The 14,007-nt window shown below is 39.8% G+C and overlaps 1 protein-coding gene across 8 annotated transcripts in view; it reads right to left on the bottom strand.

Annotated features, from left to right (window-relative positions):
* The window catches only part of DIP2C (disco interacting protein 2 homolog C), a 308,773-nt gene that overhangs the window by 124,909 nt on the left and 169,857 nt on the right, over nucleotides 1-14,007 (bottom strand). For all 8 annotated transcript variants that reach the window (XM_027976813.3, XM_027976814.3, XM_042229724.2 and 5 more), the window contains one exon: nucleotides 8,973-9,083. In XM_027976813.3, the coding sequence (XP_027832614.1) occupies nucleotides 8,973-9,083 (111 nt within the window). The remainder of the gene's footprint in view (nucleotides 1-8,972; nucleotides 9,084-14,007) is intronic.

Below are 14,007 nucleotides of genomic sequence, written 5' to 3'. Positions count from 1 at the left end.
TTTCAAATTTACAGAAAATAATCTGCAAGGATAGTACAGAGAACTCTGGTATAACTTTTACACAAACTCACCATTTATATTTGACCCCATTGCTTTCTTTACATGAGTTTTTTCCCTAATTATGTGAAAATAAACTGCAGCTACCATATTTTTCTATACCTAAATATTTCAACATATTTCCTATAAACAAAGATATTCTCTTACATAATGTGAATTCTCAAAATTGGGAAATGTAACAATGATAGCCTTTGTGTGTGTGCTAAGTTGCTTCAGTTGTGTCTGACTCTCTGCAACCCTATGGACTGCAGCCTGCCAGGCTCCTCTGTCCATGGGACACTCCAGGCAGGAATACTGGAGTGGGTTGATGTGCCCTCCTCCAAGGGCTCTTCCAGCAAACAAACCTATGTCTCTTACGCCTACCTGCATTGACAGATGGGTTCTTTACCACTAGTGCCACCCAGGAAATCCAATGATACACTACCATCATCTAATTCAAACTGCAAGTTCAAATGGTACCAATTGTCCCAGTAACTTCCTTTGCAGTTATTCTGTCTTTCTAGTCTGTGATTCAATCCAGGACCATGGGTGCACATATTTATTAGATTTTCTTTGCCCTTGTAGATTTGGACCAGTTTCCCAGCTTCTGCATTCCATGAAACTGGCCATTTTAAAGGATCAGTCAATTCAGTCACTCAGTTGTGTCCGACTCTTTGCAACACCATGGACTGCAGTATACCAGGCTTCCTTGTCCATCACCAACTCCTGGAGCTTGCTCAAACTCATGTCCATTGAGTCAGTGATGCCATCCAACCATCTCATCCTCTGTCGGCCCCTTCTCTTCCTGCCTTTAACCTTTCCCAGCATGGGAGTCTTTTCCACTGAGTCAGTTCTTCGCATTAGGTGGCCAAATATTGGCGTTTGAGCTTCAACATCAGTCCTTCCAATGAATATTCAGGACTGATTTCTTTTAGGACTTTAAAGGATACAGGCCAGTTATTTTGTAGATTGTCTTCAGCCTGGGTTTTCTGATATTTCCTCATGACTAGATGCAGACCATGCATTTTAGTGGGGACTTCACATAAGCCTGTCCTCTACTGATGGAGGTAACTTTGGTCCTTAGTTAAGGTGCTGCTATGAACACAGGGGTGCATGTAGCCTTTTAAATTATAGTTTAATGATCTTTATTTCTAATTTCAAATTCCAATTGTTTATTAGCTGGTATGTAAGTGGCTTTTTTTTATATTAACCTTATATTCTACAACCTTGCTATAATCACTTATGAGTTTTCGATTTTTTTCTTGATTCTTTAGGGCTTTCTACATAAACAATCACATCACTCCAAACATGTATACTTTTAATTTCCTTTACTTAACCTATTGCATTAGCTAAGACTTTCAGTATGATATTGAAAAGCAATGATCATGAGACATTTTTACCACGTTGTTGATCTTAGTGGGAAGTCTCACCACTAAATATTAACTGTATTTTTTTTCATATTCTTCATCAAATTGAGGATGGTCTCCCCTACTCCTAGATTGTCAAGAATTTTTGTCATAAAGGGGTACTGGATTTTGGGAAATGCTTTCTCTGCATCTATTGACAGGTCTTTTTTTTTCTTTAGCCTGTTGATACTATAGATTACATTAACTGATTTTCCATTGTTAACCCAGCTTTGTATACCTGGAATAAATCCCACTTGGTTGTGTTGTGTAATAGTTTCTGTTTTTGGATTTGATTGGCTAATATTTTGTTGAGGAATTTTGCACCTATGTTCATGAGAGATACTAGTCTGTAGATTTCCTTTCTTGTAATATCTTGGTTTAGTTTTTGTATTAGGTTAATGCTTGCCACATAGAATAAATTAGGAAGTAGCCCCTCTGCTTTTGTCTGCACAAAGAGAATACAGGACACAGGTACAACTTCTTCCATAAATTTCTGATAGACTCAGCAGTGAACCTATCTGGGCCTGGTGCTTTGGAAGGCTATAATCGTTTCAGTGTTGTTAACAGACATAGGCCTATTTAGATGGCCTCTTTCTTCTTGGGTGAGTTTTGGCAGATTGTGTCTTTCAAGGAATGGGTCATTTTCATCTAGGTTTTTGTATTTGTATTCACAGAGTTGTTTGTAATATCCCCTTAATATTCTTTTATTGTCTATGGGATTAATAGTAATGTTAATTTCTTCATTTCTGATTTAGTAACTTGTGTGATTTCTATTTTTTTCTTAACCTGCCTAGAGTATCAGTTTTAATGCTCTTTTAAAAAAAATAGGATTTAGGCTTGATTTTCTCTATTGCTTTGTTTTCAAATTCATTGTTTCTCCTTTTATTTATTTTCCTCTTTTACTTTCCCTACTTTTCCTGGCTTCTTAATGCATCTTGAAGCTTTTCAACTATACCATTCAATGCTGTACGTCTTCCTCTAAACAATGCTTTTGTTACATCCCACAAATTTTGATCCTCTGTATTTTCATTTTCTCTTCAATTCAAAATATTTTAAAACTTCTTAGACTTCTTCTTTGACCCAAATGTTATTTAGCACTGTGCAGTTTAACCTCAAAATATGTGGGGATTTCCCAGTTATATTACTGATTTCCAGTTTAATTCCATTGTGGTCTGAGAGTATACTTTGATTTCTACCACTTTCAGTGTTATAAGGTGTTTTAAGGCCCAGAATATAGTCTATCTTGGGGTATCCAGCATGAAAACGTGTATTCTGTTACTATTAAATCCAGTTGACTGTTACTATTAAATCCAGTTGACTGATGCCCTTACTGACTTTCTGCCTGCTGGATCTGTCAGTTATCAATACAGAGATGTTAAAGTCTTTGTCCATTTATTCTTGTTTTACTGGTTCTTATCTCACATGTTTTTTCATATTTTGTTGTTGGGCATGTACACATTAAGGATTATGACCCCTTTACAATTATGCAATGCTCTTTTCTCTGATAATTTTCCTTGCTCTGAAGTCTGCTCTACGTGAAATTAATATAGTTACTCATGCTTCTGGATTAGTGTCTGCACTGTATCTTTCTACATCTGTGTCTTTCTATTTCAAGCGGATTTCTCAAATAGACAATATAAGTGGGTTCTGCTTCTTACCCACTCTTGACAGTCTCCACCTTCTATCTTGTGTACTTAGACCACTTACTAACAAAGTTATTATTGATATACTTGGATTACTATTTACCATGTTTGTTACTGTTTTCTGTTTGTTGCATTTGTTCTTTATTTGTCTTCCACTCTTTTCCTGCCTTTTCTAGCTTTAACTAAGTATTTTATAAGATCCCATTCTTCTTCTCTTCTGGCCTATCAACTATGCTTCATGTTTAAACTGCTTTCAGTGGTTGCCCTTGAGTTCATAATATATATTTCACAATTAATCTGAGTTCACTTTCAAATAACACTGTAACTCTAGGGTGGTATGAATACCTTACAACAGAGTATTTCTAGTTCCTCTCTCCTGTAACATTGTTTTCATTCATTCACTAATTAATATGCTGCTGCTGCTGCTGCTGCTAAGTCGCTTCAGTCATGTCCGAATTAATATGCTATCATCACCCAAATGTTTATCTGTAAGATCAATTGTGTGTGTTAGTCACTTCAGTTGTGTCTGACTCATTGCAATCCTATGGACCACAGACCACCAGGCTCCTCTGTCCATGGATTCTCCAGGCAAGAATACTGGAGAAGGTTGCCATGCCCTTCTCCAGGAGATCTTCCCGACCCAGGGATTGAACTCACATCTCTTAAGACTCCAGCACTGGCAGGAGGGTTCTTTACCATTAAGAATAAGAAAAACTAAGGATTTTATCTTCATCTATTCCTTCTCTAGCATTCTTCCTTTCTTTATGCAGACCTGAGTTTCTGACCTATCCCCCTTTAGTCTATCAATGAGTTAATTCTTCATTTCTGCTACAGTGTTTCTGAATTCTAGCAATGTGTCTAGTCTTTCAGAGTTTCCATTACCCACGCCCAATTCTGGGGTCAGCAGTTTGCCTGACGACCTCAGTTCTTTAATGCCTCAAAGAAGGGTTGCTGGCAGGTCAAGAAATAACAGTTAGAACTTGACATGGAACAACAGACTGGTTCCAAATCAGGAAAAATGTATTGTCACCCTGCTTATTTAACTTATATGCAGAGTACATCAGGACAAATGCCAGGCTGGATGAAACACAAGTTGGAATCAAGATTTCTGGGAGAAATATCAAGAACCTCAGATTCGCAGATGACACCACCCTTATGGCAGAAAGTGAAGAAGAACTAAAGAGTCTCTTGATGAAAGTGAAAGAGGAGAGTGAAAAAGTTGGCTTAAACTCAACATTCAGAAAACTAAGATCATGGCATCTGGTCCCATCATTTCATGGCAAATAGATGGGGTAGCACTGGAAACAGTGAGACTTTATTTTCTTGGGCTCCAAAATCACTGCAGATGGTGACTGCAGCCATGAAATTAAAAGATGCTTGTTCCTTGAAGGAAAGCTATGACCAATCTAGACAGCATATTAAAAAGCAGAGACACTACTTTACCAACAAAGGTCCGTCTATTCAAAGCTATGGCTTTCCCAGTAGTCATGTATGGATGTGAGAGTTGGACTAGAAAGAGCAGAAGAATTGATGCTTTTGAACTGTGATGTTGGAGAAGACTCTTGAGAGTCCCTTGGAATGCAAGGAGATCCAACCAGTTAACCCTAAAGGAAATCAGTCCTGAATATTTGCTGGAAGGACTGATGCTGAAGTTGAAACTCAAATACTTTGGCCACCTGATGTGAAGAACAGACTCATGGGAAAAGACCCTGATGTTGGGAAAGATTGAAGGCAGGAGAAGAAGGGGATGACGAGGATGAGATGGTTGGATGGTATCACTGACAGATGGACATGAGTTTGAGCAAGCTCTGGGAGTTGGTGATGGACAGGCAGGCCTGGTGTGCTGCAGTCCACAGGGTCTCAAAGAGTCAGACACGACTGAGGGACTGCACTGAACTGAAGCCTTTTCTTGTGTAAGAATGTGTATGAGGATTTCTGTGCTTCCACCACACACCCAAGTGGAAACCAAATCTACATCCTCTATTCCAATTTTTTTTTTCATTATTTTCTCATTTCTTCTTTTTGTAAACTCATTCAGTTTCTCTTTTCTGGCTTCTTAAGTTAAATCCTTACTTAATTTCCAGGATCTCTTCCTACCCAATATAAGTATTTTTTGGTAACTATTGTATCAATGTCTAAGTACTGTTTTGGTGTATTCCATAAATTGATTAATCACTTTTTTTTTTTACCTGAAATACAAATCCTCTTAGCACATCCCTGCTTCAACCAGAAACCTACCTCAACCCAACTACCTATACATATTTCTGAAATCCAACTCTGTGTTTTTTTTCTGTTAAATGACTAGGCATTAATATCAAGCTTTATTAGTTTTCGACAAGCAGACCTTTAAAAACTGTCTTCAGCTACATCTTCTGCCTTCTCCTCCATATTTACACAACCTTCGGCACAACCTAGCACAGCACTATGAAAGACAACTTTCTGTTGTGGTGGTGATTTTCCATATCTGCACTGCCCAGTATAGTAGTCACTTATCTTAAAATGTGGCTAGTAAAAAAAGCATAGAAACAGAATTTCAAATCTTATTTAATTTCATTAATTTAAATATAAAATTTCTCTTGTGCATACTGACCATCATGCTGGATGATTCAGCTTTACAGAGACAGCTTGTAACGCTGTCTAGGAATGCTAAGTGGAGTATGCAGTCTGATTTAAGCCTTTTAAGAAAGAAAATGTTATTTTTTGATTTATACCCCAAAATTGATTAAAAACTTTAAAGTTTTACTTATAGGATTAAAGCTTTGATATTTACTGAATTACAAAGGAAACTGAAAAACTTTTAAAAATACATGACTTCATAATCACGGATTCTACTGGCTTATAAGAATAACATCATCATGTCAGGCAGCCTCTGGAAAAACCCACTGTACATTCACAAAAGACTAAAAGAGGCCAGTAATGTGTTAGCATTATCCTGGAAATGGCTTGTCCTCACAGACCTTCCTGAAAGGGTCCTGAATCACCCCCATAGCTCCCTGGCCTCTGAGCTCTTCCTCCTGGAGGAAGACAGCACTCCATGACATTCGAGCTGGAATGAACACAAAAGGTAGATGTTTTCTAGGTACCTGGTAAATGCCTATTTATTCATTCACTTTCCAAATCAAATTTTAGTTCCCAAAGGAAATTATTTAAAAAGAGAGGTACACATTACTCTATAAAGAATTCCAGTAGGAGTTCATTACCATGTAAGGCAATGGGTTTAGAAATGAAAATATATAGCCAAGAGATATTAAGTCTGTGGCTATATGGTTGACCACACTGACTGTTAATTAGGTCAACTGTCTAAAGGATAACAGAATTACCTCTTGGCTGATAAATTTGGTCATTGAAACAACTAAAGTAACTCTACTGCTAGTGGTCAAAGAATTTCAGAAAGCAAAATATTCTGAGAGTCACAAAACCTTTTCTCTTAAATGTCCTTTATCTTCTGTGCTGGTACAGGAGAAAATAAAATCCTGAAACACGTACACTCAAAACAGATTAAAACAAGCTTCTAAGATTTTATACCACTTTAAAAAAACAATATATGAGCATAAACTCTAAAAGAAAGTAACTTAGCATTGAAATGCCTAAATTAAGAAAACTGATTAGAGTATTTTAAAACCAGGAAACAGCAGATAATGACATAGCAAAGGAGACTATCAAATGAGCCCAGGGATGCCCCAAAGGCCCTCCTTAGCTTTCCTCTAGGGTGGATGTCATCCCATATGATGGTGGCACTGAGTCAGTTAAAGAAAATGAGAACCCAGCTGAGCTTTCAAAACCACATGGAAAGATCCTCTGGATATGTCTGCTCCTTAAAACTAAGCAGTCATTATTTATTCAAAATTAAGAGTGTAAATTAAAAACAAATTTTTTAACTATATATGGAATAATATTTTTCACATCTTACATGATAATTGAAGGAATACCTGGACTATTTTTCATGTATTCTCTACACAGTAAGTAAATAGCTGGAGCAAATTCCACCACCTTTAACCTACAAATGGGAAACTGAATTCTGGAATGGCAGACCCAGAGAGGATCATCTATACAGCTATACAACCTAGACATCTCAGGGTCACCAAAACCCCCTGTTTCACATACCCCTACCTTAACTCACCACATCTCATGTCTCACTGGCACTGATTCATATCCTGTACAAATACCTCAGGTGTCCAGGGGCTTCCAGATCCTCTCTTCTAACTCATACTCCACAGTGCTACCGAAGTCATCTGCAAACCCCAACCTGCTCCAATTGTGACTCACTTAAAACCTTTGAATGGAACCCTATCATCTTCAGGATAAAGTCCAAGTGCCAAAAGATATGGATGAGAGTGAGCACTTGTCTACTGTCTGTCTATGCACATGCCTACACATATATCTGTGTATGTGTACATGTGGGTCTCTACCTGCATGTCTCCCATATATGTGACTATGTACATGTATCTACATGTGTGTGCATGATATATAAAATGCACAACACAATCATGACAAGGGAGTAAATCTTAGCATTCCACAGCAAGTTGACAACACATATGTATGTGCTACCCTTCTAATTAATCTGAAAGGGGCCTCTGAGATGCCTGAATAACGTAAGACAAGCTCTTGGTATGTGTGAGGATAAAACTACCTGTGAAAACACAGAATGTAAACTTGGTTACAAACCCGTCTTCATTCCACCCACACACACTGTCCCAGGCATCAGGCCTGAGACAGCCAAGAAGGCAGAAGGCGCAGCACTGAAGCTGCACTGGCCTTCTTCCTAGTTTCTCCAGTCCATTCTTCTTGCTTCTGCACATAAAGATTCCTGACGCCATAAAGTCTGTCTTATGCCATCTTCCCATCTAGAAAGGAGAGCTGGGCCAGGAAGTCAAGCACGCAGCTCCTGAGCTTGGTGGGAAGGGTGGCGGCTTATCCTTCAAGTCCTCAGTAAGGGAAAGACTCACAACACTGAGAGGGTCACAGGGTTGATCCACCTGCCTCCATGTGAAGTGTCTGAGCTACTTCACTTTTTGCAGTCTCAGCTTCCTCTTCTGCAGCATGAAATAGCCATATGTATGTCACCATTCTGTTATAAAAACCAACTGAGGTAACACCATTGCAAGTACTTGAAAATATAAAGTGATATATAAATATTATAGTTTGGATTGTCATCATCAGCAATCCACATGTATCCTGAACTGGTGTCCCAGCAACAACACTTACTGATAATTTTCTTTAAAAAAAATTATAGTTAGGGAATCAGTAGGAAACAACTGGAATCCAGATGGTGGAGGAAAAAAAACTCAAAAAGTTAAACATTAATCACAATACAACTTCCCTGATGCTAAATTAATGGAAGAAATTTAAGTCTGTCAAGCCCAGATGACTGCTATAAAGCAGAATTATGAAGACAGCATTCTTATACGCAGTGTCATAAAACGCAAAGGAAATAAACAACATACAAATTATTAAGAATTTTATTTCTTTTTTGAAAACTCTACTTGAAAAAACCTGAGGTTAAAAGAGAAGGAAAAAATACTAGCAACCAAGATAGGAAAAGTAAAACCAAGATTTTTGAAACCAGTGTTAAATTTTCTAACACCTAAAAAATGAGCAAAATTTGGCTTACAAAAGGTTACTACATTTTAAATTATTGTAACATTCTAAATAATGGAGACTATCTTAAAAATATAAAAAGAGTTACTTTTTACTGAATTTTGTTGTGTGCCCTGGAGGGTGTATCTATGGCTGAGGTAAGAGGTCATCTGCATATCACAACCAACCACAAACACCCGAATACACTGCTGTGCATTCACACAGCTTCTGCAGACGTGTCCACTCATGCGTTTCACCACACCCACATTACATCTGGCAATATGTAGTAACTGTAATACATTGAGCTTACCCGACCGATAGCGCTCATCTCGTGACCCTGAGGACCTTCGGCGGTGATAGCGAGAGGCAGAGGAAGGAGTAACCGGAGCCCGGCGCTCTGGAGGCAAAGCTTGATCCACCCCTGGGTTAAGGAAAACAGCAAAGTAAGGTGAGGTTGACTGGCAGTTGGAGTTAACTAACTTTGCCAAGCAAATTATCTGGTAGAATAAAGCCCTGACTCTCTGTTTTCCCACAGCCAAGCTAAAGCACACAGGGCAGTGGGCATGGAAGGCTGGGACAGCCCAGATGAGGAACAGGAAAGGAAGCACCAGTCCAGGCTCCTTCCTGTCACAAATGCCTGTTATGCGCACATGAAGTGATGCAGAGTAAGCCACAGCAACAATTTTTAAAATTATAATTATCATTAAACTAAAAGTAACTGTAAATAAGTCTTGCAGAGTCTTTTTATAATCCAGGTTGCCAGGACTGAACATAAACTTTCATCTTTCTTCATTCAAAATTTCAAACTCTTGCTACCTTACTCCACCTGATGTTAAACAACTGAACAAGCCACATTTCAATATAGCTTTGAAGAATTACCAAAACTGTTAAAATCATCAGATAAAAATGATTCAGTATCTGGCCAAAAGCTGACCTAACTCTAGCCAACATGTCAGCTATTCAGAAACAGAGCCAGAGGCACAATCCAGATAAAATTACTAGGTAACTACGGGAGAGATTTAATTACCACAGTTCAGAATAAGGAAATGCTGAGCATTAAAGATTAACTGCTGTTTCTTCAGAAAAAGGCCAGTAATACTTGACAGAAAGTGAATCAGAAAAAGCAATCTTAACCCCAAATTGTCTAGTCCCTGGCTTACCATGAGGGCTCCACAAGAGCTAGCTACTTATCCTTGAGGTTTAATACTCCTCTTACGCTGGTGATTTCTGCACCCCATTTCTTCACAGAATGTCCGTGGACTCCACATATTACATTTGCTATGTTAGAACGGCACGAAAGTACACTGTGCACTGGAGCTCTGTGCTGGGCTCCATGAGCCTTCATCTAGCAAGTGTGTTAACATCACTGTCATTAATTAGCAGTTCTTGTCACTGAACCATTCAGAGCTCCAAGTTTTTCTCAAGTTATTACTACAAATGATCTTTGAAAAAATTACTTTGTGAAAGAATTACTTTATACTTCTAATCAAACAGATGCACATAATTTATGAAATCAAAGAGTACTATTAAGTCTCATAGAAAAATAGTAATTACCTGGCACTTACATTATTGAACCTTAGAATTCTAAGCAACATTATTCATATATTAAACATTTTAAAAATTTATTTGTATAAGTGTATTTATTTGAAAATTATATATAATCATTGTCTTTCATGCCAATTACTGTCGAGAAGTTAAATTATTTCATCTTTAAGTGGAGGATAATTGCTTTACAATGTTGTGTTGGTTTCTGTCATACATTAACATGGATCAGCCATAGGTAAACATATGTCCCATCCCTCTTGAACCTCCCTCCCATCTCTCACCCCATCCCACCAGCCCTCTAGACTGGCATAGAGCACCGGGTTGGGCTCCCTGCATCATCCAGCAAACTCCCCCTGGCTGTCTATTTCACATACGGTAGTGTGTATATGTCAGTGCTCCTCTCTCGATCCGTCCCACCTCCTCCTTCCCACTCTGTGTCAAGTCTGTTCTCTGTGTCTGCGTCTCTATTACTGCCCTGCAAGTAGGGTTAGGGTTAGGGATAATCACTGCCTTTCATGTTAATTACTGTCAAGAAGTTAAATTATTAAATGCGAATCTGATGCTATAATCTTTATGTAAATCTGTTTATTTTTTTCTTCTCTCCTCTGTCACCATTTACACCTTTTTTTACATTAGGAGCTGCAAGCAAGCATTACATTCTGCAGCATAACCAGATCTATTTCCAGCAGGTCTTTTACCCAGGCTATTCCATTTGCCCAAAGAAGAAAGGTCCAGTCTCTTGCCTGTGACTAAGCATGGTGCTCATCACCAGGGTGGAGCTGTTCTCCCTCTCCAGCACTGTGCTCTGATTTAGGGCCCCTGGAGCGGTACTACCCAGTGTCCCTGACTCTGGAGGCTCTTAGTTCCCTTTCTCCAGACAGCAAACTTCTCTGCAGGAATGCAGAAGGAGTGATCACCTGCTGCCTGGAAGCCATGCCTACCCACAACGCCCACCACCATGGTTTCATCAGTCCATTCATCTGCTGCCTTCCTCGCTGTGGCCAAGTAAGGTGCCTCTAATCATCAACCTTATAGAGCCTAAAAACACGTCATTATTTCTCCAATCTCCTGTCCTAGAGATTCATACTTTATCCACTTACTGATATCACAGGGCAGCTCTGGGAAGAGGCAGAGCTAACAGACACTGTCAAGCTGCCACGATTAAACAGTGCCTCACACACACACACACACACACACATTTAGCTTCCAATCTCAGTACTGTTATCCATCAACTCCTTTCAAATATGCTTCCTGGGATTAGTTTCAACCTTGACCCTTCCAGGTCCATAGGTGGCCATATCCTTCCTCTGGGAAGTGCAGTCACAGCACCTGCAGACCAGCTATCAGTTCAGTCACTCAGTCATGTTCAACTCTTTGCAACCCTATGGACTGCAGCACACCAGGCTTCCTTGTCCATTACCAACTCCCAGAGCTTGCCCAAACTCGTATCCATTAAGTCCATGATGCTATCCAACCATCTCATCCTCTGTCGTCCCCTTCTTCTCCTGCCTTCAATCTTTCCCAGCATCAGGATCTTTTCTAATGAGTCAGTTCTTCACATTAGGTGTCCTAAGGATTGGAACTTCAGCTTCAGCATCAGTCCTTCCAATGAATATTCAGGACTGATTTCCTTTAGGATTGACTGGTGGATCTCCTTGCAGTCCAAGGGACTCTCAAGAGTTTTCTCCAACACCACAGTTCAAAAGCATCAATTCTTCGGCGATCAGCTTTCTTTCTGGTCCAACTCTCACATCCATACATGAACTTCTGGAAAAACCGTAGCTTTGATTAGATGGACCTTTGCTGGTAAAGTAATGCCTCTGCTTTTTAATATGCTGTCTAGATTGGTCATAGCTTTTCTTTCAAGGAGCAAGCATCTTTTAATTTCATGGCTGCAGTCACCATCTGCAGTGATTTTGGAGCCCAAGAAAATAAGGTCTCTCACTGCTTCCAGTGCTTCCCCATCTATTTGCCATGAAATGATGGAACCAGATGCCATGATCTTAGTTTTCTGAATGTTGAGTTTTAAGCCAACTTTTCACTGTCCTCTTTCACTTTCATCAAGAGGCTTTTTAGTTCCTCTTCACTTTCTGCCATAAGGGTGCTGTCATCTGCATATCTGAGGTTATTGATATTTCTCCCAGCAATCTTGATTCCAGTTTGTACTTTATCCAGCCCGACATTTCACATGGTGTACTCTGCATATAAGTTAAATAATCAGGGTGACAATATATAGCCCTGACATACTCCTTTCCCAATTTGGAACCAGTCTGTTATTCCATGTCCAGTTCTAACTGTTGCCTCTTGACCTACATACAGATTTCTCAGAAGGCAGGTAAGGTGGACTGGTATTCCCATCTGCTGAAGAATTTTCCACAGTTTGCTGTGATCCACACAGTCAAAAGCTTTATCGTAGTCAATGAAGCAGAAATAGATGTTTTTCTGAAATTCTCTTGCTTTTTCTATGATCCAATGGATGTTGGCAATTTGATTTCTGGTTCCTCTGCCTTTTCTAAATCAGCTCAACTATACGACATGTAACTTAGTGCTCACCTGCTATGGACCCCACACTTCTGTCTTCAGAAAGCTAAGTCTGCATACAGCAGTGTGAATATTTACTCTCAAAGGCAGAAAAATAAGAGTTTACAACCCAGGGTTTTAAAAGTTTCAAAAAGAAAATGAATAAATTAGACAAAATAAGAATAGCTTCAATAAGTCACCAGCCTCAGGACATTAACAGAGATTAAAATAAAAGTGTGCATACTTCAAATATTGGATTTTACCTGACCTCACTGTGAATGAAATTTGAGGTAGCTTAAACATACTTTAGTCAAATAAGCAACTCCAAATTAGAATGACCCGGTACACAGGAGAACCTGGGGCAATAACCAAGGGGTCCTGCCTGCGACCCATCGTAAGAGGAGCTGACCACGTGCTGCTGGTGGGATGGGCTGCCTCCCAGCAAGAGTAATCACAAATAATCTGTAAAACACATAGTCACAGCCCAGTATTCAGCACTTCTCGGGTCTCACACTCAGGCATCCCTGAAACCTAGCTCTCGGGACAGCCCAAGATGGCCAGTGTGTCCTCAATAGAAGGGAGGGTATCCCAAGGAAGGTGGGATAACTGTCCAGAAACACGCAACGCAAGGTGGATTAAAAAAAAAAATTCTTCTCAGGTAAAAACATGACAGAGACCAAGACTGGATCTCTTCTTCCACAAATACTGATCAAGCACCCCCGCTTCAGGTCCCACATGAACTGCGGACAATGCCATGCTCTGAAGGTGGTGCCCCAACCTGCTGCCAGCAGTTTGTGACCCTGGGCCTCAGTTTCCCATCTTTAGGCAGCACTGACAGGTACAGCCAATGCTTTACAGCACTGGTATAAGCACTGTATATTTACTAAATTATTAACATAGTTGTATGAGACAGGCGTCTGCCATTTCACTGGGAGCAATTGAAGGCCCAGAACTGTGTCTGTGCCACTCCAGCAGTGCCCATCCATGTGTGATGGGCACCCCTCCCTGGTGCACTCAAAGCCAGGCAGAGGCCAGGCCCCTGAAGCAGAGGCTCCCTGCTGTTCAGTGCTGCACTCCAGATGCAGTGGTCATTTGTCACACAGACCAAGTCCAGCTGGAACTCTGAATCTGGGAAGAGGTATTTTTGTGATCTCACCACAAAACTACTGTTCAACCAGTAGTCTTATAAAGAGAGTTGGGAACTGCCCCAATTTCAGACTGTTACCCAGTAACAAACTTAGAGCAGCTAAAAGCTGCTGAGGTTGTGTGATGAAGGTGTG

This window comes from Ovis aries, chromosome 13 (genome assembly GCF_016772045.2).
Source record: "Ovis aries strain OAR_USU_Benz2616 breed Rambouillet chromosome 13, ARS-UI_Ramb_v3.0, whole genome shotgun sequence".
NCBI lineage: Eukaryota > Metazoa > Chordata > Mammalia > Artiodactyla > Bovidae > Ovis > Ovis aries.
This window is presented reverse-complemented; position numbering and strand designations above follow the sequence as displayed.